Source organism: Microtus oregoni, unplaced genomic scaffold (genome assembly GCF_018167655.1).
Source record: "Microtus oregoni isolate MIOR12 unplaced genomic scaffold, Mior012 000061F_ref0000440, whole genome shotgun sequence".
NCBI classification, from domain to species: Eukaryota; Metazoa; Chordata; class Mammalia; order Rodentia; family Cricetidae; genus Microtus; species Microtus oregoni.
Window position 1 is genome coordinate 11042980 of NW_024543871.1, and position 26613 is coordinate 11069592.

General features: G+C 41.2%; 7 protein-coding genes across 7 annotated transcripts; all 7 read left to right on the forward strand.

Annotated features, from left to right (window-relative positions):
* The first annotated feature begins 962 nt into the window (after positions 1-962).
* On the forward strand, positions 963-1424 carry LOC121439528 (transcription factor BTF3-like). Its single transcript, XM_041640036.1, has one exon. The coding sequence runs from the start codon at positions 963-965 to the stop codon at positions 1422-1424; it is 462 nt and encodes a 153-aa protein (XP_041495970.1).
* A 1310-nt stretch (positions 1425-2734) lies between these two features.
* LOC121439456 lies at positions 2735-4676 on the forward strand. Its single transcript, XM_041639952.1, has 2 exons — positions 2735-2763; positions 4004-4676. Exons 1-2 carry the CDS (start codon positions 2735-2737, stop codon positions 4674-4676), a joined length of 702 nt encoding a protein of 233 aa, XP_041495886.1.
* Positions 4677-9279: 4603 nt separating this feature from the next.
* LOC121439395 (transcription factor BTF3-like) lies at positions 9280-9741 on the forward strand. The gene has a single exon (XM_041639900.1). It carries the CDS (start codon positions 9280-9282, stop codon positions 9739-9741), a length of 462 nt encoding a protein of 153 aa, XP_041495834.1.
* A 1310-nt stretch (positions 9742-11051) lies between these two features.
* On the forward strand, positions 11052-12993 carry LOC121439457. The gene is made up of 2 exons (XM_041639953.1): positions 11052-11080; positions 12321-12993. Exons 1-2 carry the CDS (start codon positions 11052-11054, stop codon positions 12991-12993), a joined length of 702 nt encoding a protein of 233 aa, XP_041495887.1.
* A 4603-nt stretch (positions 12994-17596) lies between these two features.
* Positions 17597-18058, forward strand: LOC121439393 (transcription factor BTF3-like). Its single transcript, XM_041639899.1, has one exon. It carries the CDS (start codon positions 17597-17599, stop codon positions 18056-18058), a length of 462 nt encoding a protein of 153 aa, XP_041495833.1.
* Positions 18059-19368: 1310 nt separating this feature from the next.
* LOC121439458 lies at positions 19369-21310 on the forward strand. The gene is made up of 2 exons (XM_041639954.1): positions 19369-19397; positions 20638-21310. The coding sequence occupies exons 1-2, from the start codon at positions 19369-19371 to the stop codon at positions 21308-21310; spliced, it is 702 nt and encodes a 233-aa protein (XP_041495888.1).
* A 4603-nt stretch (positions 21311-25913) lies between these two features.
* On the forward strand, positions 25914-26375 carry LOC121439392 (transcription factor BTF3-like). Its single transcript, XM_041639898.1, has one exon. It carries the CDS (start codon positions 25914-25916, stop codon positions 26373-26375), a length of 462 nt encoding a protein of 153 aa, XP_041495832.1.
* Positions 26376-26613: the final 238 nt, after the last annotated feature.

Consider the following 26613-nt stretch of genomic DNA (forward strand, 5'->3'; position numbering starts at 1 on the left):
CCAGCTTTCCCTGATGGATCCATAAGACATAAACTCATGTTCTTGTCCTCTTCATAGTCCCAAGTCCTATCTGTGGGAACACAGATTAAGCACTAATTTCCATGATGATTTTCCCCATAACCTCTTCTGCTCTGTGCCATTTCCATACTCCTTGGCTTTGCTCTGGTAACACAAGTTCATTCACTGGCTCTCTCTGCCATGTACCATAAGAACAGATCTTGCTCCGCTGCCTTGATATGATACCTACTTCTCAATACACACATTGTTTAGCCATTTTCCTACTGCAAAACCTCAGCTGTCAGAGTTATCCCCATGTCCCCAGTCCCACTTCTGATCACACAATTATGTAACTGCCTTGCCTTGTGAGTGCCCCTATTCCATATACACCTCCTTTATCAACAAATACAAAGCCCTAGACCTGAATGCAGAATCAGTCATCAGTTTTCCTCATGACACTCAACTTATCCTCTGCTATCTCTGGACTAGCCAACTGTACATTGGCTTTGCATGGGAATTTTCCAAGAATAACACTTCACAGCCTCAAAACCACACTTCTAACCCAACCAGTAGTCATGCAAGTACTACATCAGATTTCATCAAATCCAAATTCATCTGATCCATCTCTACACTTCAGTTCGACGCCCTGTTTGCAGGAATCTAACACATGATTGCCTCGGGACAAAAGACGGATACCACATGAGAACTGAAGGAGACTTTGAAAGGACAAACAAGACCCATACCCATTCAAACCAGACCATATGCCAGTATTATTAACTGTGTAGCAGACACAAAAAATCTCCACTAACCAAGAAGATATTTGCCATTGATACTTGCTGGAGAAAGAAGATCAGAGCTGCCACCCTGCGTCCCCGCATGTGTGCGCATTACCTCAGCTGGTCCGCCCGAGACCCCCTGAGCGCAAACCCTAGTCCCCCGCACGAACCCATTTCCACTCCGACAAGATGAAAGAAACCATCATGAACCAGGAAAAACTGGCCAAGCTGCAGGCACAAGTGTGCATTGGTGGGAAAGGAACTGCTCGCAGAAAGAAGAAGGTGGTTCACAGAACAGCCACAGCAGATGATAAAAAACTGCAGTTCTCCTTAAAGAAGTTCTCTGGTATTGAAGAGGTGAACATGTTCACAAACCAAGGAACAGTGATCCATTTTAACAACCCTAAAGTTCAGGCGTCTCTGGTAGCAAACACCTTCACCGTTACAGGCCACGTTGAGACAAAGCAACTGACAGAAATGCTTCCCAGCATTCTAAACCAGCTTGGGGCAGACAGTCTGACTAGTTCAAGGAGACTGGCTGAAGCTCTGCCCAAACAATCTGTGGATGGAGAAGCACCCCTTGCTACTGGAGAGGATGATGATGATGATGAAGTCCCAGATCTGGTGGAGAATTTTGATGAGGCGTCTTAGAATGAGGCAAACTGAACGGAGGCGACTTCTGAAGAACTGACACTTGCAGAAGTTACAGGAGCTGCTATTTTACATCATGGCTGCTTTTAAAAGGTCTTTTGTTTATGGATCTGATCAAATCTAGATCGCTAATATTTTTAAGCCCAAGCCCCTTGGACACTGCAGCTCTTTTCAGTTTTTGCTTAAACACAATTCAGTCTTTGCAGCGAATTACGCTGAAGAAGCCTGGGGATAAAGTTTGGAAAAGGGTTAATAAAATTCTTTGCCTAGAAAAAAATAAAAAGAAAATCAGTTTTGTTCAATGGAATATAACTGGGAATACTCAATACATTCCAGTGTAGGCTTCATAACTAGCAGTAGCTGGCCAATGCAAACCTTATGCCATGTGTTCATTTAGTATTTTCGTCTTTCTTGTATTAAGATTTTTTTCAGAGATAGAGAAAGCAAAGACTGAACAAGTGGGCAGGTAGAGATGTGGGAAACAAAGGGAGTAGAAAACGTTGATGAAGGGAGAAATCATGATAAATTTATTTTATGAGAATTTTTTCAAATTAATTCTAGATTAATTTAAATCCTTAATAGATTAATTATATCTCTAAAGGTTTGTACATATGAGAGGGACATTAACCACTCTGGCCCTTTAAGACTATATGTCTTGACTCTGGTTCTTTGCTCATAATGTGACATTCATCTCTGGTAGCTACGGAAACAAGAATTTTTAAAGTCACTCTCATACTGGGCAGTCACTAGCATTTGGCCTTCATAGAAGGGAAGAGAGGCAAGTATTTTATGTTTTCTACATGGTTTCTGTTAAAAGCTTTCAATTTCAGGAGACATAGAAGGTCAAAGAAGTCAATGACCTAAGATTCAACTCTTTGTTGATATCATGTCTATGTCAGTAAATCCTACTGAATATAAGTACTGGGAATCCCTGTGTAGCTGTGAAGGCTCTGTAGCCTGTATTGAGCTTTATACATTTGTAGTTTCCTGAAACTGAGTATGTGAATTAGACTTTCTGTGGTTTTTTCTGTTTATTTAATGGGGTAATGATTGCGTGAATCTCATTGGAGGGTCAGGACTATCAGATGGGCTAATATCCCTGAAGAGTATAAATGAGGCTTCAACTAAGCAAAGCAGAGGAAGGGGTTGGTTTGTGTGAACCAGGGGTTGATGGTGAGACACCATTCTGAGCTGAAATATCTGCCTAACAGAACTTCTTTTACTGAAGGTGATTCAACTCTTGTGCGACTTCGTGTCTGTCCAACATTTCCTGCTATTTGGAAGATATTTATGATCTAGACATTTCTCAAATGGATCTCTTCCTCCTGGATAAACAAAGGTAAAAGCTTAAGATGAGCTTCATGGAAGGTTTCAGATTGGATCTTTATGAAGCATAAGCACCTCCTCCATGGGTTTCAGACATGGGCAAAACTAAATCTTGCCATGCTAGCTCATTTGTCTTACACAAGAGAATTTTCCACCCTGATTCTGGTTGTGCTTCAAAACTCACTGATTCTGACATCAAAAGGCTCAGATCTGCCTTAACAAGGAAGAGGGCATGGGTAGGGTGTTACTCAATTCATACTAGATTTTAAAGTCACCTTGCTGATATGACTTCCCAATTTAGTAGAGCTACTGCCTTCACCCTGTTAGGAAGTACATTCCACAGAGAATGTGGAATAGTGGGAAGCTGGTAGAGAAATTTTTGTGGCAAGGAGGTACAGTTTGTAGTGCACTCAGACCTTCTGCATTGGAGGTGGCAATGTTATCATGTACATGCCTGAACTTTATTTATGCTCAAGAACACAGTGACATCCTTCAGGGCATAGTTATTCATGACCATTAGCCCCACATCCATTAACCCTACTTATGAACCAATAAGTGATCTAAATAAGTTGGTGCATACAGTAAATGTATAGTATTAATTTGGTGCTGGAGAAGATAGTTTCTCACACAAGACAGTTGGGATACTTCATATTCAGCAATGAAATGAAGGTAATTTTCTAATGTGTATGTTTGAGTAAGTCATGGGAAATGATTGAAATATTCATGAGGGCTCATGTTTCACATACAGATTTTAATTTTGGTCACATAATAATAATTCAGGTTTTCCAATATGTTTTCCGATAACACATACACTAGCATACACATGTAGAAATATAGCAGACAATATAGGTGAATTAAATTTGTGTAAATTCACTACCATAATTTATAGATATTTGTGCATTCTTCTGCTTATACCTCTCATTTAAGCTATTTATCTTATTTATGTATTGTAAATACTGCTTAATTAAACATCATTTAACATGTGTTGTAAATTATTGAGTATTAATTCCAAGCATTAACATGTTTAGTTAACAAATTTGCACATTTCAGCATTTGATAGATATAGTGAAATTGCTAATCAAAACCTCATATAGAGGGAACTTTGGCCATAGGTATATTACTTAAATACAACTTTTTGTGACAGCAAGGACCAGGTATGAGAACTTATTGCTCTGTAAACCATAACTCATTTTGTTTTCCACTGTCCCTTGTGTTCCTGACTTGACTATATACCTGTTCAATTTCATCTTTAGACTTGCCAATGTGAAGGAGTGCCTCTTCAAGTTCAGTGGCCTCCTCTGCAGCCTATCGGCCTTGGTGTTTGAGATTGTCATCGCAAGCAGCCAATCCTGGCGCCTCTGGGAATTCAATGACAAGCTTGTGCAATTCGTGTCTTTTGGACTTTGGGAAGCTTGCTACCCTCAAGAATTTAATGCTTCAGGCACTGTAACCAAGATTCTGGTGCACACCCCTATCAGTTCCACTTGGACCATTTCACCTGAATTTCAGTATGCACAAACACTGATAATGTGGGCTGTTACGATGAAGCCTGTAGTTCTGATTTTCAGTGCAATCGCCATTAATATTGGCTGCATGAAAGACCCATTTATTGAGATGCAGTTATTTTGCTACAAGGTTGCTGCCTTAGTTTTGTGTGTTAGCAGCATCTTCACATTTGTTTCTGTGAGCTGGAACCACTTTGTAGATCATTATGGCCAAACCACTCTTGACTTTCCACCTGACTTTCCAGTTAAAAAAGAAGCCTTAATAAGCAAACACTATACTGTTGTGTTCCCAATAGGAGTACTGATTGCCACCATGTCACTCTTTGGTGTTACCTTCTTTCTCTTTGAGATAAACTCTTTGAAACTAAAGAATCAGGTGAAGGCCAAGTGTGCTTCCATAGTGGCAGATCAAGAGATATGAAGTGAGAACTACATTTGCAACATCTGTCAGAAGATTCCTAGAAGAAAGTTCCTACTCATTTAAAAACTCTTGTAGTTCTCAACTAGTTCTAAATAAAGCATCACCTTTATTTTCTTGGTCTGTCTAAATGACTTCCTCCTCTGTCTAACCTGTCTCTTTCTTTGGGTATTTTTGTATCCTAATCTCTGAAGGCCATGATCATGCGTTCAGGTATTTCCGACAGGCAGTAGCAGGGAAAAGTAATGGTGAAATGCATGTTGCAAAGATATTTATCACAGGATAAATATCAAGTGAAAGAAGGTTTGTAAGGAAGCTGACACATAAACAGAAAAGTAAACACAATTCTGTCTGGAGACACTCTGAAACTCAGGTCTCCTGAAGGCAGAGCTGGACTTCATAGTGATAGCTCTGCAGATAGTGTGTTCCCTTGTCATGTAGTAGGAAGACTATGCTGTACACTGGACAGTCATGCATATCTTTCTGTTTGTGAGTATCACAAATTGCCAAGCATTCCCTATGTGCTCTGATAGAAAATATGGTGTAAAGATCATAGGGCTGCTTGTCCGAGTTGTTTTTCTTGTTTTTACCTTCAGAAACACTGGGTTCAAACCCATATTAAGCTTGGTGGCAAGCTTACATAGCCACTGGGCAATCTCACTAACTTCAAATATACCCCCACTTCACATAAGGATATCCCATGCTTGGCATCCATAGAATGTAGACCATTTTATAAAGTAAAAGAAATTTGCTTGCAAATGGGTAGAACTAGAAAAGGTCATCCTGAGTGAGGTAACCCAGACCCAGAAAAACAATTATTTTTTTTAAATATTTATTATGTATACAGTACTCCATCTGTGTGTATGCCTGCAGGCCAGAAGAGGGCACCAGACCCCATTACAGATGGTTGTGAGCCACCATGTGGTTGCTGGGAATCGAACTCAGGACCTTTGGAAGAGCAGACAATGCTCTTAAGCACTGAGCCATCTCTCCAGCCCCCCAGAAAGACAATTATTGTATGTACTCACATATAAGTGAATATTAGCTGTAAGGTAACCATGATGCAATCACAGGCCCAGAGAGGATAACCATGCTACAATCACAGGCTCAGAGAGAAGCTAATTAACAAGGGGTCATGATGGGGCTTGAGAATCTCACTGTGAAAGGGTAATAGAATAGACATCACTGATGGATGGGAGAGGGGTCTAGATGGGGGCAAGGAATGAGAACAGGATGGATCAGGTGAAGGGAAAATGGGGAGAGAGTACTGAGAGAGACAACTGGCTTCTGGGACATCTCTGGGTTGAGCTATAAACCTAGGAAAATGGAAATTCCCAGCAATCTATGAGGTAACCCATTTCCCTCCATCATGCCTTGAACTCCATCCACCCTTCCTCCTCTGTTTCTCTTCAGAAAAGGGTGGGCCTCCCATGGATTTCAGTCAATCACGGAATATCAAGTTGCAGTGAGACTAGGCATCTCCTGTTTTATTTAGGCTGGATGAGGTAATCTGGTAGGCAGAAAGGGTCCCCAAAGTAGGCAACAGCATCAGAGATAGCCCCTGTTGCCATTGTTAGGAGTCCCACAAGAAGACCAATCTACATGGCTGTAACTCACACACATACACACACACACACACACACAAACACACACACACACACACATACGTACACAGAAGGCCTAGGGTTTCTGTTTTTCCTTGTTAGATTTACATATCTTTATTCACCAGGGCAATGTCTAACCACAAAGACCTATTTCCTGCATCTCTGCTATTATATGGATTCCCTGCTTAATCCCATTAAAGCCAGGCCTACCAGAATAATCTGCAATCCTCAAGTCCTGACTGTGGATGAGTATATTATACATTGGAATTCCCTGTTGCTTTTGACCATATCTTACTCTTCTTTTTAATCCTTTATTTCATTATAGTTCAGGTTTAATAATTAAAGCAATAATCAAATAACAACATATGTCAAATGATCAGAAGAGGTTAAGCAGCTTGTGCCAATGAAACAGTATGTTATGTTCTGTGGACTTAAGGGCCTATTGCTTCAAAAGCAACAGGAAGAACGTGTTTATAATGGTACTTGAAAATAAATGATAAATATGAGCATAGGAATATAGTAGGTGAAAATATTCTACACATGAAAAAGACAAAATATTTAGAAAATGATTAACTGGGCATGTTTGTTTGTTTGCTTGTTTGTTTGTTTATTTATTAAAGATATCTGTCTCCTCCCCGCCACCGCCTCCCATTTCCCTCCCCCTCCCCCTCCCCCAAATCCTTCTCTCTCATAAACCCAAAGAGCAGTCAGGGTCCCCTGCCCGGTGGGGAGTCCAAGGACCTCCCACCTCCTTCCAGGTCTAGTAAGGTGAGCATCCAAACAGCCTAGGCTCCCACAAAGCCAGTACGTGCAGTAGGATCAAAACCCATTGCCATTGTTCTTGACTTCTCAGCAGTCCTCATTGTCTGCTATGTTCAGCGAGTCCGGTTTTATCCCAGGCTTTTTCAGACCCGGTCCAGCTGGCCTTGGTGAGTTCTCGATAGAACATCCCCATTGTCTCAGTGTGTGGGTGCACCCCTCGCTGTCGTGAGTTCCTCGCCTGTGCTCTCTTCTCCTTCTGCTCCTGATTTGGACCTTGGGATTTCAGTCCGGTGCTCCAATGTGGAACTCTGTCTCTGTCTCCTTTCATCGCCTGATGAATGTTAATATACAGGAGGATGACTATATGTTTTTCTTTGGGTTCACCTTCTTATTTAGCTTCTCTAGGATCACGAATTATAGGCTCAATGTCCTTTATTTATGGCTAGAAACCAATTATGAGTGAGTACATCAGGAGACCGCTTCCGACATATAACCCCAGCAGCATAGACATTAAGGGCATCATTGAATAAATGGGACCTCCAGAGACTGAGAAGCTTCTGTAAAGCAATGGACACTGTCACTAAGACAAAAAGGTAACCCACTGACTGGGAGAAGATCTTCACCAACCCCGCAACTGACAAAGGTCTGATCTCCAAAATATATAAAGAACTCAAGAAACTAGACTGTAAAAGGCTAATCAACCCAATTATAAAATGGGGCACTGAGCTGAACAGAGAATTCTCAACAGAAGAAGTTCAAATGGCCAAAAGACACTTAAGGTCATGCTCAACTTCTTTAGTGATCAGGGAAATGCAAATTAAGGCAACTTTAAGATACCATCTTACACCTGTCAGAATGGCTAAAATCAAAAACACCAATGATAGCCTTACCTGAAGAGGTTGTGGAGAAAGGGGCACACTCATCCATTGCTGATGGGAATGCAAACTTGTGCAACCACTTTGGAAAGCAGTGTGGCGGTTTCTCAGGAAATTCGGGATCAACCTACCCCTGGACCCAGCAATACCACTCTTGGGAATATACCCAAGAGATGCCCTATCATACAACAAACGTATATGCTCAACTATATTCATAGCAGCATTCTTTGTAATAGCCAGAACCTGGAAACAACCTAGATGCCCTTCAATGGAAGAATGGATGAAGAGTGTATGGAATATATACGTATTAGAGTACTACTCAGCAGTAAAAAGCAATGACTTCGTGAATCTTCTGTTTAATCCTAATGCTCTTAATAGTAGTTCTCATCATATAGTTTCTATACCAGCTTTCCCTGATGGATCCATAAGACATAAACTCATGTTCTTGTCCTCTTCATAGTCCCAAGTCCTATCTGTGGGAACACAGATTAAGCACTAATTTCCATGATGATTTTCCCCATAACCTCTTCTGCTCTGTGCCATTTCCATACTCCTTGGCTTTGCTCTGGTAACACAAGTTCATTCACTGGCTCTCTCTGCCATGTACCATAAGAACAGATCTTGCTCCGCTGCCTTGATATGATACCTACTTCTCAATACACACATTGTTTAGCCATTTTCCTACTGCAAAACCTCAGCTGTCAGAGTTATCCCCATGTCCCCAGTCCCACTTCTGATCACACAATTATGTAACTGCCTTGCCTTGTGAGTGCCCCTATTCCATATACACCTCCTTTATCAACAAATACAAAGCCCTAGACCTGAATGCAGAATCAGTCATCAGTTTTCCTCATGACACTCAACTTATCCTCTGCTATCTCTGGACTAGCCAACTGTACATTGGCTTTGCATGGGAATTTTCCAAGAATAACACTTCACAGCCTCAAAACCACACTTCTAACCCAACCAGTAGTCATGCAAGTACTACATCAGATTTCATCAAATCCAAATTCATCTGATCCATCTCTACACTTCAGTTCGACGCCCTGTTTGCAGGAATCTAACACATGATTGCCTCGGGACAAAAGACGGATACCACATGAGAACTGAAGGAGACTTTGAAAGGACAAACAAGACCCATACCCATTCAAACCAGACCATATGCCAGTATTATTAACTGTGTAGCAGACACAAAAAATCTCCACTAACCAAGAAGATATTTGCAATTGATACTTGCTGGAGAAAGAAGATCAGAGCTGCCACCCTGCGTCCCCGCATGTGTGCGCATTACCTCAGCTGGTCCACCCGAGACCCCCTGAGCGCAAACCCTAGTCCCCCGCACGAACCCATTTCCACTCCGACAAGATGAAAGAAACCATCATGAACCAGGAAAAACTGGCCAAGCTGCAGGCACAAGTGTGCATTGGTGGGAAAGGAACTGCTCGCAGAAAGAAGAAGGTGGTTCACAGAACAGCCACAGCAGATGATAAAAAACTGCAGTTCTCCTTAAAGAAGTTCTCTGGTATTGAAGAGGTGAACATGTTCACAAACCAAGGAACAGTGATCCATTTTAACAACCCTAAAGTTCAGGCGTCTCTGGTAGCAAACACCTTCACCGTTACAGGCCACGTTGAGACAAAGCAACTGACAGAAATGCTTCCCAGCATTCTAAACCAGCTTGGGGCAGACAGTCTGACTAGTTCAAGGAGACTGGCTGAAGTTCTGCCCAAACAATCTGTGGATGGAGAAGCACCCCTTGCTACTGGAGAGGATGATGATGATGATGAAGTCCCAGATCTGGTGGAGAATTTTGATGAGGCGTCTTAGAATGAGGCAAACTGAACGGAGGCGACTTCTGAAGAACTGACACTTGCAGAAGTTACAGGAGCTGCTATTTTACATCATGGCTGCTTTTAAAAGGTCTTTTGTTTATGGATCTGATCAAATCTAGATCGCTAATATTTTTAAGCCCAAGCCCCTTGGACACTGCAGCTCTTTTCAGTTTTTGCTTAAACACAATTCAGTCTTTGCAGCGAATTACGCTGAAGAAGCCTGGGGATAAAGTTTGGAAAAGGGTTAATAAAATTCTTTGCCTAGAAAAAAATAAAAAGAAAATCAGTTTTGTTCAATGGAATATAACTGGGAATACTCAATACATTCCAGTGTAGGCTTCATAACTAGCAGTAGCTGGCCAATGCAAACCTTATGCCATGTGTTCATTTAGTATTTTCGTCTTTCTTGTATTAAGATTTTTTTCAGAGATAGAGAAAGCAAAGACTGAACAAGTGGGCAGGTAGAGATGTGGGAAACAAAGGGAGTAGAAAACGTTGATGAAGGGAGAAATCATGATAAATTTATTTTATGAGAATTTTTTCAAATTAATTCTAGATTAATTTAAATCCTTAATAGATTAATTATATCTCTAAAGGTTTGTACATATGAGAGGGACATTAACCACTCTGGCCCTTTAAGACTATATGTCTTGACTCTGGTTCTTTGCTCATAATGTGACATTCATCTCTGGTAGCTACGGAAACAAGAATTTTTAAAGTCACTCTCATACTGGGCAGTCACTAGCATTTGGCCTTCATAGAAGGGAAGAGAGGCAAGTATTTTATGTTTTCTACATGGTTTCTGTTAAAAGCTTTCAATTTCAGGAGACATAGAAGGTCAAAGAAGTCAATGACCTAAGATTCAACTCTTTGTTGATATCATGTCTATGTCAGTAAATCCTACTGAATATAAGTACTGGGAATCCCTGTGTAGCTGTGAAGGCTCTGTAGCCTGTATTGAGCTTTATACATTTGTAGTTTCCTGAAACTGAGTATGTGAATTAGACTTTCTGTGGTTTTTTCTGTTTATTTAATGGGGTAATGATTGCGTGAATCTCATTGGAGGGTCAGGACTATCAGATGGGCTAATATCCCTGAAGAGTATAAATGAGGCTTCAACTAAGCAAAGCAGAGGAAGGGGTTGGTTTGTGTGAACCAGGGGTTGATGGTGAGACACCATTCTGAGCTGAAATATCTGCCTAACAGAACTTCTTTTACTGAAGGTGATTCAACTCTTGTGCGACTTCGTGTCTGTCCAACATTTCCTGCTATTTGGAAGATATTTATGATCTAGACATTTCTCAAATGGATCTCTTCCTCCTGGATAAACAAAGGTAAAAGCTTAAGATGAGCTTCATGGAAGGTTTCAGATTGGATCTTTATGAAGCATAAGCACCTCCTCCATGGGTTTCAGACATGGGCAAAACTAAATCTTGCCATGCTAGCTCATTTGTCTTACACAAGAGAATTTTCCACCCTGATTCTGGTTGTGCTTCAAAACTCACTGATTCTGACATCAAAAGGCTCAGATCTGCCTTAACAAGGAAGAGGGCATGGGTAGGGTGTTACTCAATTCATACTAGATTTTAAAGTCACCTTGCTGATATGACTTCCCAATTTAGTAGAGCTACTGCCTTCACCCTGTTAGGAAGTACATTCCACAGAGAATGTGGAATAGTGGGAAGCTGGTAGAGAAATTTTTGTGGCAAGGAGGTACAGTTTGTAGTGCACTCAGACCTTCTGCATTGGAGGTGGCAATGTTATCATGTACATGCCTGAACTTTATTTATGCTCAAGAACACAGTGACATCCTTCAGGGCATAGTTATTCATGACCATTAGCCCCACATCCATTAACCCTACTTATGAACCAATAAGTGATCTAAATAAGTTGGTGCATACAGTAAATGTATAGTATTAATTTGGTGCTGGAGAAGATAGTTTCTCACACAAGACAGTTGGGATACTTCATATTCAGCAATGAAATGAAGGTAATTTTCTAATGTGTATGTTTGAGTAAGTCATGGGAAATGATTGAAATATTCATGAGGGCTCATGTTTCACATACAGATTTTAATTTTGGTCACATAATAATAATTCAGGTTTTCCAATATGTTTTCCGATAACACATACACTAGCATACACATGTAGAAATATAGCAGACAATATAGGTGAATTAAATTTGTGTAAATTCACTACCATAATTTATAGATATTTGTGCATTCTTCTGCTTATACCTCTCATTTAAGCTATTTATCTTATTTATGTATTGTAAATACTGCTTAATTAAACATCATTTAACATGTGTTGTAAATTATTGAGTATTAATTCCAAGCATTAACATGTTTAGTTAACAAATTTGCACATTTCAGCATTTGATAGATATAGTGAAATTGCTAATCAAAACCTCATATAGAGGGAACTTTGGCCATAGGTATATTACTTAAATACAACTTTTTGTGACAGCAAGGACCAGGTATGAGAACTTATTGCTCTGTAAACCATAACTCATTTTGTTTTCCACTGTCCCTTGTGTTCCTGACTTGACTATATACCTGTTCAATTTCATCTTTAGACTTGCCAATGTGAAGGAGTGCCTCTTCAAGTTCAGTGGCCTCCTCTGCAGCCTATCGGCCTTGGTGTTTGAGATTGTCATCGCAAGCAGCCAATCCTGGCGCCTCTGGGAATTCAATGACAAGCTTGTGCAATTCGTGTCTTTTGGACTTTGGGAAGCTTGCTACCCTCAAGAATTTAATGCTTCAGGCACTGTAACCAAGATTCTGGTGCACACCCCTATCAGTTCCACTTGGACCATTTCACCTGAATTTCAGTATGCACAAACACTGATAATGTGGGCTGTTACGATGAAGCCTGTAGTTCTGATTTTCAGTGCAATCGCCATTAATATTGGCTGCATGAAAGACCCATTTATTGAGATGCAGTTATTTTGCTACAAGGTTGCTGCCTTAGTTTTGTGTGTTAGCAGCATCTTCACATTTGTTTCTGTGAGCTGGAACCACTTTGTAGATCATTATGGCCAAACCACTCTTGACTTTCCACCTGACTTTCCAGTTAAAAAAGAAGCCTTAATAAGCAAACACTATACTGTTGTGTTCCCAATAGGAGTACTGATTGCCACCATGTCACTCTTTGGTGTTACCTTCTTTCTCTTTGAGATAAACTCTTTGAAACTAAAGAATCAGGTGAAGGCCAAGTGTGCTTCCATAGTGGCAGATCAAGAGATATGAAGTGAGAACTACATTTGCAACATCTGTCAGAAGATTCCTAGAAGAAAGTTCCTACTCATTTAAAAACTCTTGTAGTTCTCAACTAGTTCTAAATAAAGCATCACCTTTATTTTCTTGGTCTGTCTAAATGACTTCCTCCTCTGTCTAACCTGTCTCTTTCTTTGGGTATTTTTGTATCCTAATCTCTGAAGGCCATGATCATGCGTTCAGGTATTTCCGACAGGCAGTAGCAGGGAAAAGTAATGGTGAAATGCATGTTGCAAAGATATTTATCACAGGATAAATATCAAGTGAAAGAAGGTTTGTAAGGAAGCTGACACATAAACAGAAAAGTAAACACAATTCTGTCTGGAGACACTCTGAAACTCAGGTCTCCTGAAGGCAGAGCTGGACTTCATAGTGATAGCTCTGCAGATAGTGTGTTCCCTTGTCATGTAGTAGGAAGACTATGCTGTACACTGGACAGTCATGCATATCTTTCTGTTTGTGAGTATCACAAATTGCCGAGCATTCCCTATGTGCTCTGATAGAAAATATGGTGTAAAGATCATAGGGCTGCTTGTCCGAGTTGTTTTTCTTGTTTTTACCTTCAGAAACACTGGGTTCAAACCCACATTAAGCTTGGTGGCAAGCTTACATAGCCACTGGGCAATCTCACTAACTTCAAATATACCCCCACTTCACATAAGGATATCCCATGCTTGGCATCCATAGAATGTAGACCATTTTATAAAGTAAAAGAAATTTGCTTGCAAATGGGTAGAACTAGAAAAGGTCATCCTGAGTGAGGTAACCCAGACCCAGAAAAACAATTATTTTTTTAAAATATTTATTATATATACAGTACTCCATCTGTGTGTATGCCTGCAGGCCAGAAGAGGGCACCAGACCCCATTACAGATGGTTGTGAGCCACCATGTGGTTGCTGGGAATCGAACTCAGGACCTTTGGAAGAGCAGACAATGCTCTTAAGCACTGAGCCATCTCTCCAGCCCCCCAGAAAGACAATTATTGTATGTACTCACATATAAGTGAATATTAGCTGTAAGGTAACCATGATGCAATCACAGGCCCAGAGAGGATAACCATGCTACAATCACAGGCTCAGAGAGAAGCTAATTAACAAGGGGTCATGATGGGGCTTGAGAATCTCACTGTGAAAGGGTAATAGAATAGACATCACTGATGGATGGGAGAGGGGTCTAGATGGGGGCAAGGAATGAGAACAGGATGGATCAGGTGAAGGGAAAATGGGGAGAGAGTACTGAGAGAGACAACTGGCTTCTGGGACATCTCTGGGTTGAGCTATAAACCTAGGAAAATGGAAATTCCCAGCAATCTATGAGGTAACCCATTTCCCTCCATCATGCCTTGAACTCCATCCACCCTTCCTCCTCTGTTTCTCTTCAGAAAAGGGTGGGCCTCCCATGGATTTCAGTCAATCACGGAATATCAAGTTGCAGTGAGACTAGGCATCTCCTGTTTTATTTAGGCTGGATGAGGTAATCTGGTAGGCAGAAAGGGTCCCCAAAGTAGGCAACAGCATCAGAGATAGCCCCTGTTGCCATTGTTAGGAGTCCCACAAGAAGACCAATCTACATGGCTGTAACTCACACACATACACACACACACACACACACAAACACACACACACACACACATACGTACACAGAAGGCCTAGGGTTTCTGTTTTTCCTTGTTAGATTTACATATCTTTATTCACCAGGGCAATGTCTAACCACAAAGACCTATTTCCTGCATCTCTGCTATTATATGGATTCCCTGCTTAATCCCATTAAAGCCAGGCCTACCAGAATAATCTGCAATCCTCAAGTCCTGACTGTGGATGAGTATATTATACATTGGAATTCCCTGTTGCTTTTGACCATATCTTACTCTTCTTTTTAATCCTTTATTTCATTATAGTTCAGGTTTAATAATTAAAGCAATAATCAAATAACAACATATGTCAAATGATCAGAAGAGGTTAAGCAGCTTGTGCCAATGAAACAGTATGTTATGTTCTGTGGACTTAAGGGCCTATTGCTTCAAAAGCAACAGGAAGAACGTGTTTATAATGGTACTTGAAAATAAATGATAAATATGAGCATAGGAATATAGTAGGTGAAAATATTCTACACATGAAAAAGACAAAATATTTAGAAAATGATTAACTGGGCATGTTTGTTTGTTTGCTTGTTTGTTTGTTTATTTATTAAAGATATCTGTCTCCTCCCCGCCACCGCCTCCCATTTCCCTCCCCCTCCCCCTCCCCCAAATCCTTCTCTCTCATAAACCCAAAGAGCAGTCAGGGTCCCCTGCCCGGTGGGGAGTCCAAGGACCTCCCACCTCCTTCCAGGTCTAGTAAGGTGAGCATCCAAACAGCCTAGGCTCCCACAAAGCCAGTACGTGCAGTAGGATCAAAACCCATTGCCATTGTTCTTGACTTCTCAGCAGTCCTCATTGTCTGCTATGTTCAGCGAGTCCGGTTTTATCCCAGGCTTTTTCAGACCCGGTCCAGCTGGCCTTGGTGAGTTCTCGATAGAACATCCCCATTGTCTCAGTGTGGGGGTGCACCCCTCGCTGTCGTGAGTTCCTCGCCTGTGCTCTCTTCTCCTTCTGCTCCTGATTTGGACCTTGGGATTTCAGTCCGGTGCTCCAATGTGGAACTCTGTCTCTGTCTCCTTTCATCGCCTGATGAATGTTAATATACAGGAGGATGACTATATGTTTTTCTTTGGGTTCACCTTCTTATTTAGCTTCTCTAGGATCACGAATTATAGGCTCAATGTCCTTTATTTATGGCTAGAAACCAATTATGAGTGAGTACATCAGGAGACCGCTTCCGACATATAACCCCAGCAGCATAGACATTAAGGGCATCATTGAATAAATGGGACCTCCAGAGACTGAGAAGCTTCTGTAAAGCAATGGACACTGTCACTAAGACCAAAAGGTAACCCACTGACTGGGAGAAGATCTTCACCAACCCCGCAACTGACAAAGGTCTGATCTCCAAAATATATAAAGAACTCAAGAAACTAGACTGTAAAAGGCTAATCAACCCAATTATAAAATGGGGCACTGAGCTGAACAGAGAATTCTCAACAGAAGAAGTTCAAATGGCCAAAAGACACTTAAGGTCATGCTCAACTTCTTTAGTGATCAGGGAAATGCAAATTAAGACAACTTTAAGATACCATCTTACACCTGTCAGAATGGCTAAAATCAAAAACACCAATGATAGCCTTACCTGAAGAGGTTGTGGAGAAAGGGGCACACTCATCCATTGCTGATGGGAATGCAAACTTGTGCAACCACTTTGGAAAGCAGTGTGGCGGTTTCTCAGGAAATTCGGGATCAACCTACCCCTGGACCCAGCAATACCACTCTTGGGAATATACCCAAGAGATGCCCTATCATACAACAAACGTATATGCTCAACTATATTCATAGCAGCATTGTTTGTAATAGCCAGAACCTGGAAACAACCTAGATGCCCTTCAATGGAAGAATGGATGAAGAGTGTATGGAATATATACGTATTAGAGTACTACTCAGCAGTAAAAAGCAATGACTTCGTGAATCTTCTGTTTAATCCTAATGCTCTTAATAGTAGTTCTCATCATATAGTTTCTATACCAGCTTTCCCTGATGGATCCATAAGACATAAACTCATGTTCTTGTCCTCTTCATAGTCCCAAGTCCTATCTGTGGGAACACAGATTAAGCACTAATTTCCATGATGATTTTCCCCATAACCTCTTCTGCTCTGTGCCATTTCCATACTCCTTGGCTTTGCTCTGGTAACACAAGTTCATTCACTGGCTCTCTCTGCCATGTACCATAAGAACAGATCTTGCTCCACTGCCTTGATATGATACCTACTTCTCAATACACACATTGTTTAGCCATTTTCCTACTGCAAAACCTCAGCTGTCAGAGTTATCCCCATGTCCCCAGTCCCACTTCTGATCACACAATTATGTAACTGCCTTGCCTTGTGAGTGCCCCTATTCCATATACACCTCCTTTATCAACAAATACAAAGCCCTAGACCTGAATGCAGAATCAGTCATCAGTTTTCCTCATGACACTCAACTTATCCTCTGCTATCTCTGGACTAGCCAACTGTACATTGGCTTTGCATGGGAATTTTCCAAGAATAACACTTCACAGCCTCAAAACCACACTTCTAACCCAACCAGTAGTCATGCAAGTACTACATCAGATTTCATCAAATCCAAATTCATCTGATCCATCTCTACACTTCAGTTCGACGCCCTGTTTGCAGGAATCTAACACATGATTGCCTCGGGACAAAAGACGGATACCACATGAGAACTGAAGGAGACTTTGAAAGGACAAACAAGACCCATACCCATTCAAACCAGACCATATGCCAGTATTATTAACTGTGTAGCAGACACAAAAAATCTCCACTAACCAAGAAGATATTTGCAATTGATACTTGCTGGAGAAAGAAGATCAGAGCTGCCACCCTGCGTCCCCGCATGTGTGCGCATTACCTCAGCTGGTCCGCCCGAGACCCCCTGAGCGCAAACCCTAGTCCCCCGCACGAACCCATTTCCACTCCGACAAGATGAAAGAAACCATCATGAACCAGGAAAAACTGGCCAAGCTGCAGGCACAAGTGTGCATTGGTGGGAAAGGAACTGCTCGCAGAAAGAAGAAGGTGGTTCACAGAACAGCCACAGCAGATGATAAAAAACTGCAGTTCTCCTTAAAGAAGTTCTCTGGTATTGAAGAGGTGAACATGTTCACAAACCAAGGAACAGTGATCCATTTTAACAACCCTAAAGTTCAGGCGTCTCTGGTAGCAAACACCTTCACCGTTACAGGCCACGTTGAGACAAAGCAACTGACAGAAATGCTTCCCAGCATTCTAAACCAGCTTGGGGCAGACAGTCTGACTAGTTCAAGGAGACTGGCTGAAGTTCTGCCCAAACAATCTGTGGATGGAGAAGCACCCCTTGCTACTGGAGAGGATGATGATGATGATGAAGTCCCAGATCTGGTGGAGAATTTTGATGAGGCGTCTTAGAATGAGGCAAACTGAACGGAGGCGACTTCTGAAGAACTGACACTTGCAGAAGTTACAGGAGCTGCTATTTTACATCATGGCTGCTTTTAAAAGGTCTTTTGTTTATGGATCTGATCAAATCTAGATCGCTAATATTTTTAAGCCCAAGCCCCTTGGACACTGCAGCTCTTTTCAGTTTTTGCTTAAACACAATTCAGTCTTTGCAGCGAATTACGCTGAAGAAGCCTGGGGATAAAGTTTGGAAAAGGGTTAATAAAATTCTTTGCCTAGAAAAAAATAAAAAGAAAATCAGTTTTGTTCAATGGAATATAACTGGGAATACTCAATACATTCCAGTGTAGGCTTCATAACTAGCAGTAGCTGGCCAATGCAAACCTTATGCCATGTGTTCATTTAGTATTTTCGTCTTTCTTGTATTAAGATTTTTTTCAGAGATAGAGAAAGCAAAGACTGAACAAGTGGGCAGGTAGAGATGTGGGAAACAAAGGGAGTAGAAAACGTTGATGAAGGGAGAAATCATGATAAATTTATTTTATGAGAATTTTTTCAAATTAATTCTAGATTAATTTAAATCCTTAATAGATTAATTATATCTCTAAAGGTTTGTACATATGAGAGGGACATTAACCACTCTGGCCCTTTAAGACTATATGTCTTGACTCTGGTTCTTTGCTCATAATGTGACATTCATCTCTGGTAGCTACGGAAACAAGAATTTTTAAAGTCACTCTCATACTGGGCAGTCACTAGCATTTGGCCTTCATAGAAGGGAAGAGAGGCAAGTATTTTATGTTTTCTACATGGTTTCTGTTAAAAGCTTTCAATTTCAGGAGACATAGAAGGTCAAAGAAGTCAATGACCTAAGATTCAACTCTTTGTTGATATCATGTCTATGTCAGTAAATCCTACTGAATATAAGTACTGGGAATCCCTGTGTAGCTGTGAAGGCTCTGTAGCCTGTATTGAGCTTTATACATTTGTAGTTTCCTGAAACTGAGTATGTGAATTAGACTTTCTGTGGTTTTTTCTGTTTATTTAATGGGGTAATGATTGCGTGAATCTCATTGGAGGGTCAGGACTATCAGATGGGCTAATATCCCTGAAGAGTATAAATGAGGCTTCAACTAAGCAAAGCAGAGGAAGGGGTTGGTTTGTGTGAACCAGGGGTTGATGGTGAGACACCATTCTGAGCTGAAATATCTGCCTAACAGAACTTCTTTTACTGAAGGTGATTCAACTCTTGTGCGACTTCGTGTCTGTCCAACATTTCCTGCTATTTGGAAGATATTTATGATCTAGACATTTCTCAAATGGATCTCTTCCTCCTGGATAAACAAAGGTAAAAGCTTAAGATGAGCTTCATGGAAGGTTTCAGATTGGATCTTTATGAAGCATAAGCACCTCCTCCATGGGTTTCAGACATGGGCAAAACTAAATCTTGCCATGCTAGCTCATTTGTCTTACACAAGAGAATTTTCCACCCTGATTCTGGTTGTGCTTCAAAACTCACTGATTCTGACATCAAAAGGCTCAGATCTGCCTTAACAAGGAAGAGGGCATGGGTAGGGTGTTACTCAATTCATACTAGATTTTAAAGTCACCTTGCTGATATGACTTCCCAATTTAGTAGAGCTACTGCCTTCACCCTGTTAGGAAGTACATTCCACAGAGAATGTGGAATAGTGGGAAGCTGGTAGAGAAATTTTTGTGGCAAGGAGGTACAGTTTGTAGTGCACTCAGACCTTCTGCATTGGAGGTGGCAATGTTATCATGTACATGCCTGAACTTTATTTATGCTCAAGAACACAGTGACATCCTTCAGGGCATAGTTATTCATGACCATTAGCCCCACATCCATTAACCCTACTTATGAACCAATAAGTGATCTAAATAAGTTGGTGCATACAGTAAATGTATAGTATTAATTTGGTGCTGGAGAAGATAGTTTCTCACACAAGACAGTTGGGATACTTCATATTCAGCAATGAAATGAAGGTAATTTTCTAATGTGTATGTTTGAGTAAGTCATGGGAAATGATTGAAATATTCATGAGGGCTCATGTTTCACATACAGATTTTAATTTTGGTCACATAATAATAATTCAGGTTTTCCAATATGTTTTCCGATAACACATACACTAGCATACACATGTAGAAATATAGCAGACAATATAGGTGAATTAAATTTGTGTAAATTCACTACCATAATTTATAGATATTTGTGCATTCTTCTGCTTATACCTCTCATTTAAGCTATTTATCTTATTTATGTATTGTAAATACTGCTTAATTAAACATCATTTAACATGTGTTGTAAATTATTGAGTATTAATTCCAAGCATTAACATGTTTAGTTAACAAATTTGCACATTTCAGCATTTGATAGATATAGTGAAATTGCTAATCAAAACCTCATATAGAGGGAACTTTGGCCATAGGTATATTACTTAAATACAACTTTTTGTGACAGCAAGGACCAGGTATGAGAACTTATTGCTCTGTAAACCATAACTCATTTTGTTTTCCACTGTCCCTTGTGTTCCTGACTTGACTATATACCTGTTCAATTTCATCTTTAGACTTGCCAATGTGAAGGAGTGCCTCTTCAAGTTCAGTGGCCTCCTCTGCAGCCTATCGGCCTTGGTGTTTGAGATTGTCATCGCAAGCAGCCAATCCTGGCGCCTCTGGGAATTCAATGACAAGCTTGTGCAATTCGTGTCTTTTGGACTTTGGGAAGCTTGCTACCCTCAAGAATTTAATGCTTCAGGCACTGTAACCAAGATTCTGGTGCACACCCCTATCAGTTCCACTTGGACCATTTCACCTGAATTTCAGTATGCACAAACACTGATAATGTGGGCTGTTACGATGAAGCCTGTAGTTCTGATTTTCAGTGCAATCGCCATTAATATTGGCTGCATGAAAGACCCATTTATTGAGATGCAGTTATTTTGCTACAAGGTTGCTGCCTTAGTTTTGTGTGTTAGCAGCATCTTCACATTTGTTTCTGTGAGCTGGAACCACTTTGTAGATCATTATGGCCAAACCACTCTTGACTTTCCACCTGACTTTCCAGTTAAAAAAGAAGCCTTAATAAGCAAACACTATACTGTTGTGTTCCCAATAGGAGTACTGATTGCCACCATGTCACTCTTTGGTGTTACCTTCTTTCTCTTTGAGATAAACTCTTTGAAACTAAAGAATCAGGTGAAGGCCAAGTGTGCTTCCATAGTGGCAGATCAAGAGATATGAAGTGAGAACTACATTTGCAACATCTGTCAGAAGATTCCTAGAAGAAAGTTCCTACTCATTTAAAAACTCTTGTAGTTCTCAACTAGTTCTAAATAAAGCATCACCTTTATTTTCTTGGTCTGTCTAAATGACTTCCTCCTCTGTCTAACCTGTCTCTTTCTTTGGGTATTTTTGTATCCTAATCTCTGAAGGCCATGATCATGCGTTCAGGTATTTCCGACAGGCAGTAGCAGGGAAAAGTAATGGTGAAATGCATGTTGCAAAGATATTTATCACAGGATAAATATCAAGTGAAAGAAGGTTTGTAAGGAAGCTGACACATAAACAGAAAAGTAAACACAATTCTGTCTGGAGACACTCTGAAACTCAGGTCTCCTGAAGGCAGAGCTGGACTTCATAGTGATAGCTCTGCAGATAGTGTGTTCCCTTGTCATGTAGTAGGAAGACTATGCTGTACACTGGACAGTCATGCATATCTTTCTGTTTGTGAGTATCACAAATTGCCGAGCATTCCCTATGTGCTCTGATAGAAAATATGGTGTAAAGATCATAGGGCTGCTTGTCCGAGTTGTTTTTCTTGTTTTTACCTTCAGAAACACTGGGTTCAAACCCACATTAAGCTTGGTGGCAAGCTTACATAGCCACTGGGCAATCTCACTAACTTCAAATATACCCCCACTTCACATAAGGATATCCCATGCTTGGCATCCATAGAATGTAGACCATTTTATAAAGTAAAAGAAATTTGCTTGCAAATGGGTAGAACTAGAAAAGGTCATCCTGAGTGAGGTAACCCAGACCCAGAAAAACAATTATTTTTTTTAAATATTTATTATGTATACAGTACTCCATCTGTGTGTATGCCTGCAGGCCAGAAGAGGGCACCAGACCCCATTACAGATGGTTGTGAGCCACCATGTGGTTGCTGGGAATCGAACTCAGGACCTTTGGAAGAGCAGACAATGCTCTTAAGCACTGAGCCATCTCTCCAGCCCCCCAGAAAGACAATTATTGTATGTACTCACATATAAGTGAATATTAGCTGTAAGGTAACCATGATGCAATCACAGGCCCAGAGAGGATAACCATGCTACAATCACAGGCTCAGAGAGAAGCTAATTAACAAGGGGTCATGATGGGGCTTGAGAATCTCACTGTGAAAGGGTAATAGAATAGACATCACTGATGGATGGGAGAGGGGTCTAGATGGGGGCAAGGAATGAGAACAGGATGGATCAGGTGAAGGGAAAATGGGGAGAGAGTACTGAGAGAGACAACTGGCTTCTGGGACATCTCTGGGTTGAGCTATAAACCTAGGAAAATGGAAATTCCCAGCAATCTATGAGGTAACCCATTTCCCTCCATCATGCCTTGAACTCCATCCACCCTTCCTCCTCTGTTTCTCTTCAGAAAAGGGTGGGCCTCCCATGGATTTCAGTCAATCACGGAATATCAAGTTGCAGTGAGACTAGGCATCTCCTGTTTTATTTAGGCTGGATGAGGTAATCTGGTAGGCAGAAAGGGTCCCCAAAGTAGGCAACAGCATCAGAGATAGCCCCTGTTGCCATTGTTAGGAGTCCCACAAGAAGACCAATCTACATGGCTGTAACTCACACACATACACACACACACACACACACACAAACACACACACACACACATACGTACACAGAAGGCCTAGGGTTTCTGTTTTTCCTTGTTAGATTTACATATCTTTATTCACCAGGGCAATGTCTAACCACAAAGACCTATTTCCTGCATCTCTGCTATTATATGGATTCCCTGCTTAATCCCATTAAAGCCAGGCCTACCAGAATAATCTGCAATCCTCAAGTCCTGACTGTGGATGAGTATATTATACATTGGAATTCCCTGTTGCTTTTGACCATATCTTACTCTTCTTTTTAATCCTTTATTTCATTATAGTTCAGGTTTAATAATTAAAGCAATAATCAAATAACAACATAGGTCAAATGATCAGAAGAGGTTAAGCAGCTTGTGCCAATGAAACAGTATGTTATGTTCTGTGGACTTAAGGGCCTATTGCTTCAAAAGCAACAGGAAGAACGTGTTTATAATGGTACTTGAAAATAAATGATAAATATGAGCATAGGAATATAGTAGGTGAAAATATTCTACACATGAAAAAGACAAAATATTTAGAAAATGATTAACTGGGCATGTTTGTTTGTTTGCTTGTTTGTTTGTTTATTTATTAAAGATATCTGTCTCCTCCCCGCCACCGCCTCCCATTTCCCTCCCCCTCCCCCTCCCCCAAATCCTTCTCTCTCATAAACCCAAAGAGCAGTCAGGGTCCCCTGCCCGGTGGGGAGTCCAAGGACCTCCCACCTCCTTCCAGGTCTAGTAAGGTGAGCATCCAAACAGCCTAGGCTCCCACAAAGCCAGTACGTGCAGTAGGATCAAAACCCATTGCCATTGTTCTTGACTTCTCAGCAGTCCTCATTGTCTGCTATGTTCAGCGAGTCCGGTTTTATCCCAGGCTTTTTCAGACCCGGTCCAGCTGGCCTTGGTGAGTTCTCGATAGAACATCCCCATTGTCTCAGTGTGGGGGTGCACCCCTCGCTGTCGTGAGTTCCTCGCCTGTGCTCTCTTCTCCTTCTGCTCCTGATTTGGACCTTGGGATTTCAGTCCGGTGCTCCAATGTGGAACTCTGTCTCTGTCTCCTTTCATCGCCTGATGAATGTTAATATACAGGAGGATGACTATATGTTTTTCTTTGGGTTCACCTTCTTATTTAGCTTCTCTAGGATCACGAATTATAGGCTCAATGTCCTTTATTTATGGCTAGAAACCAATTATGAGTGAGTACATCAGGAGACCGCTTCCGACATATAACCCCAGCAGCATAGACATTAAGGGCATCATTGAATAAATGGGACCTCCAGAGACTGAGAAGCTTCTGTAAAGCAATGGACACTGTCACTAAGACAAAAAGGTAACCCACTGACTGGGAGAAGATCTTCACCAACCCCGCAACTGACAAAGGTCTGATCTCCAAAATATATAAAGAACTCAAGAAACTAGACTGTAAAAGGCTAATCAACCCAATTATAAAATGGGGCACTGAGCTGAACAGAGAATTCTCAACAGAAGAAGTTCAAATGGCCAAAAGACACTTAAGGTCATGCTCAACTTCTTTAGTGATCAGGGAAATGCAAATTAAGGCAACTTTAAGATACCATCTTACACCTGTCAGAATGGCTAAAATCAAAAACACCAATGATAGCCTTACCTGAAGAGGTTGTGGAGAAAGGGGCACACTCATCCATTGCTGATGGGAATGCAAACTTGTGCAACCACTTTGGAAAGCAGTGTGGCGGTTTCTCAGGAAATTCGGGATCAACCTACCCCTGGACCCAGCAATACCACTCTTGGGAATATACCCAAGAGATGCCCTATCATACAACAAACGTATATGCTCAACTATATTCATAGCAGCATTCTTTGTAATAGCCAGAACCTGGAAACAACCTAGATGCCCTTCAATGGAAGAATGGATGAAGAGTGTATGGAATATATACGTATTAGAGTACTACTCAGCAGTAAAAAGCAATGACTTCGTGAATCTTCTGTTTAATCCTAATGCTCTTAATAGTAGTTCTCATCATATAGTTTCTATACCAGCTTTCCCTGATGGATCCATAAGACATAAACTCATGTTCTTGTCCTCTTCATAGTCCCAAGTCCTATCTGTGGGAACACAGATTAAGCACTAATTTCCATGATGATTTTCCCCATAACCTCTTCTGCTCTGTGCCATTTCCATACTCCTTGGCTTTGCTCTGGTAACACAAGTTCATTCACTGGCTCTTTCTGCCATGTACCATAAGAACAGATCTTGCTCCGCTGCCTTGATATGATACCTACTTCTCAATACACACATTGTTTAGCCATTTTCCTACTGCAAAACCTCAGCTGTCAGAGTTATCCCCATGTCCCCAGTCCCACTTCTGATCACACAATTATGTAACTGCCTTGCCTTGTGAGTGCCCCTATTCCATATACACCTCCTTTATCAACAAATACAAAGCCCTAGACCTGAATGCAGAATCAGTCATCAGTTTTCCTCATGACACTCAACTTATCCTCTGCTCTCTCTGGACTAGCCAACTGTACATTGGCTTTGCATGGGAATTTTCCAAGAATAACACTTCACAGCCTCAAAACCACACTTCTAACCCAACCAGTAGTCATGCAAGTACTACATCAGATTTCATCAAATCCAAATTCATCTGATCCATCTCTACACTTCAGTTCGACGCCCTGTTTGCAGGAATCTAACACATGATTGCCTCGGGACAAAAGACGGATACCACATGAGAACTGAAGGAGACTTTGAAAGGACAAACAAGACCCATACCCATTCAAACCAGACCATATGCCAGTATTATTAACTGTGTAGCAGACACAAAAAATCTCCACTAACCAAGAAGATATTTGCAATTGATACTTGCTGGAGAAAGAAGATCAGAGCTGCCACCCTGCGTCCCCGCATGTGTGCGCATTACCTCAGCTGGTCCGCCCGAGACCCCCTGAGCGCAAACCCTAGTCCCCCGCACGAACCCATTTCCACTCCGACAAGATGAAAGAAACCATCATGAACCAGGAAAAACTGGCCAAGCTGCAGGCACAAGTGTGCATTGGTGGGAAAGGAACTGCTCGCAGAAAGAAGAAGGTGGTTCACAGAACAGCCACAGCAGATGATAAAAAACTGCAGTTCTCCTTAAAGAAGTTCTCTGGTATTGAAGAGGTGAACATGTTCACAAACCAAGGAACAGTGATCCATTTTAACAACCCTAAAGTTCAGGCGTCTCTGGTAGCAAACACCTTCACCGTTACAGGCCACGTTGAGACAAAGCAACTGACAGAAATGCTTCCCAGCATTCTAAACCAGCTTGGGGCAGACAGTCTGACTAGTTCAAGGAGACTGGCTGAAGTTCTGCCCAAACAATCTGTGGATGGAGAAGCACCCCTTGCTACTGGAGAGGATGATGATGATGATGAAGTCCCAGATCTGGTGGAGAATTTTGATGAGGCGTCTTAGAATGAGGCAAACTGAACGGAGGCGACTTCTGAAGAACTGACACTTGCAGAAGTTACAGGAGCTGCTATTTTACATCATGGCTGCTTTTAAAAGGTCTTTTGTTTATGGATCTGATCAAATCTAGATCGCTAATATTTTTAAGCCCAAGCCCCTTGGACACTGCAGCTCTTTTCAGTTTTTGCTTAAACACAATTCAGTCTTTGCAGCGAATTACGCTGAAGAAGCCTGGGGATAAAGT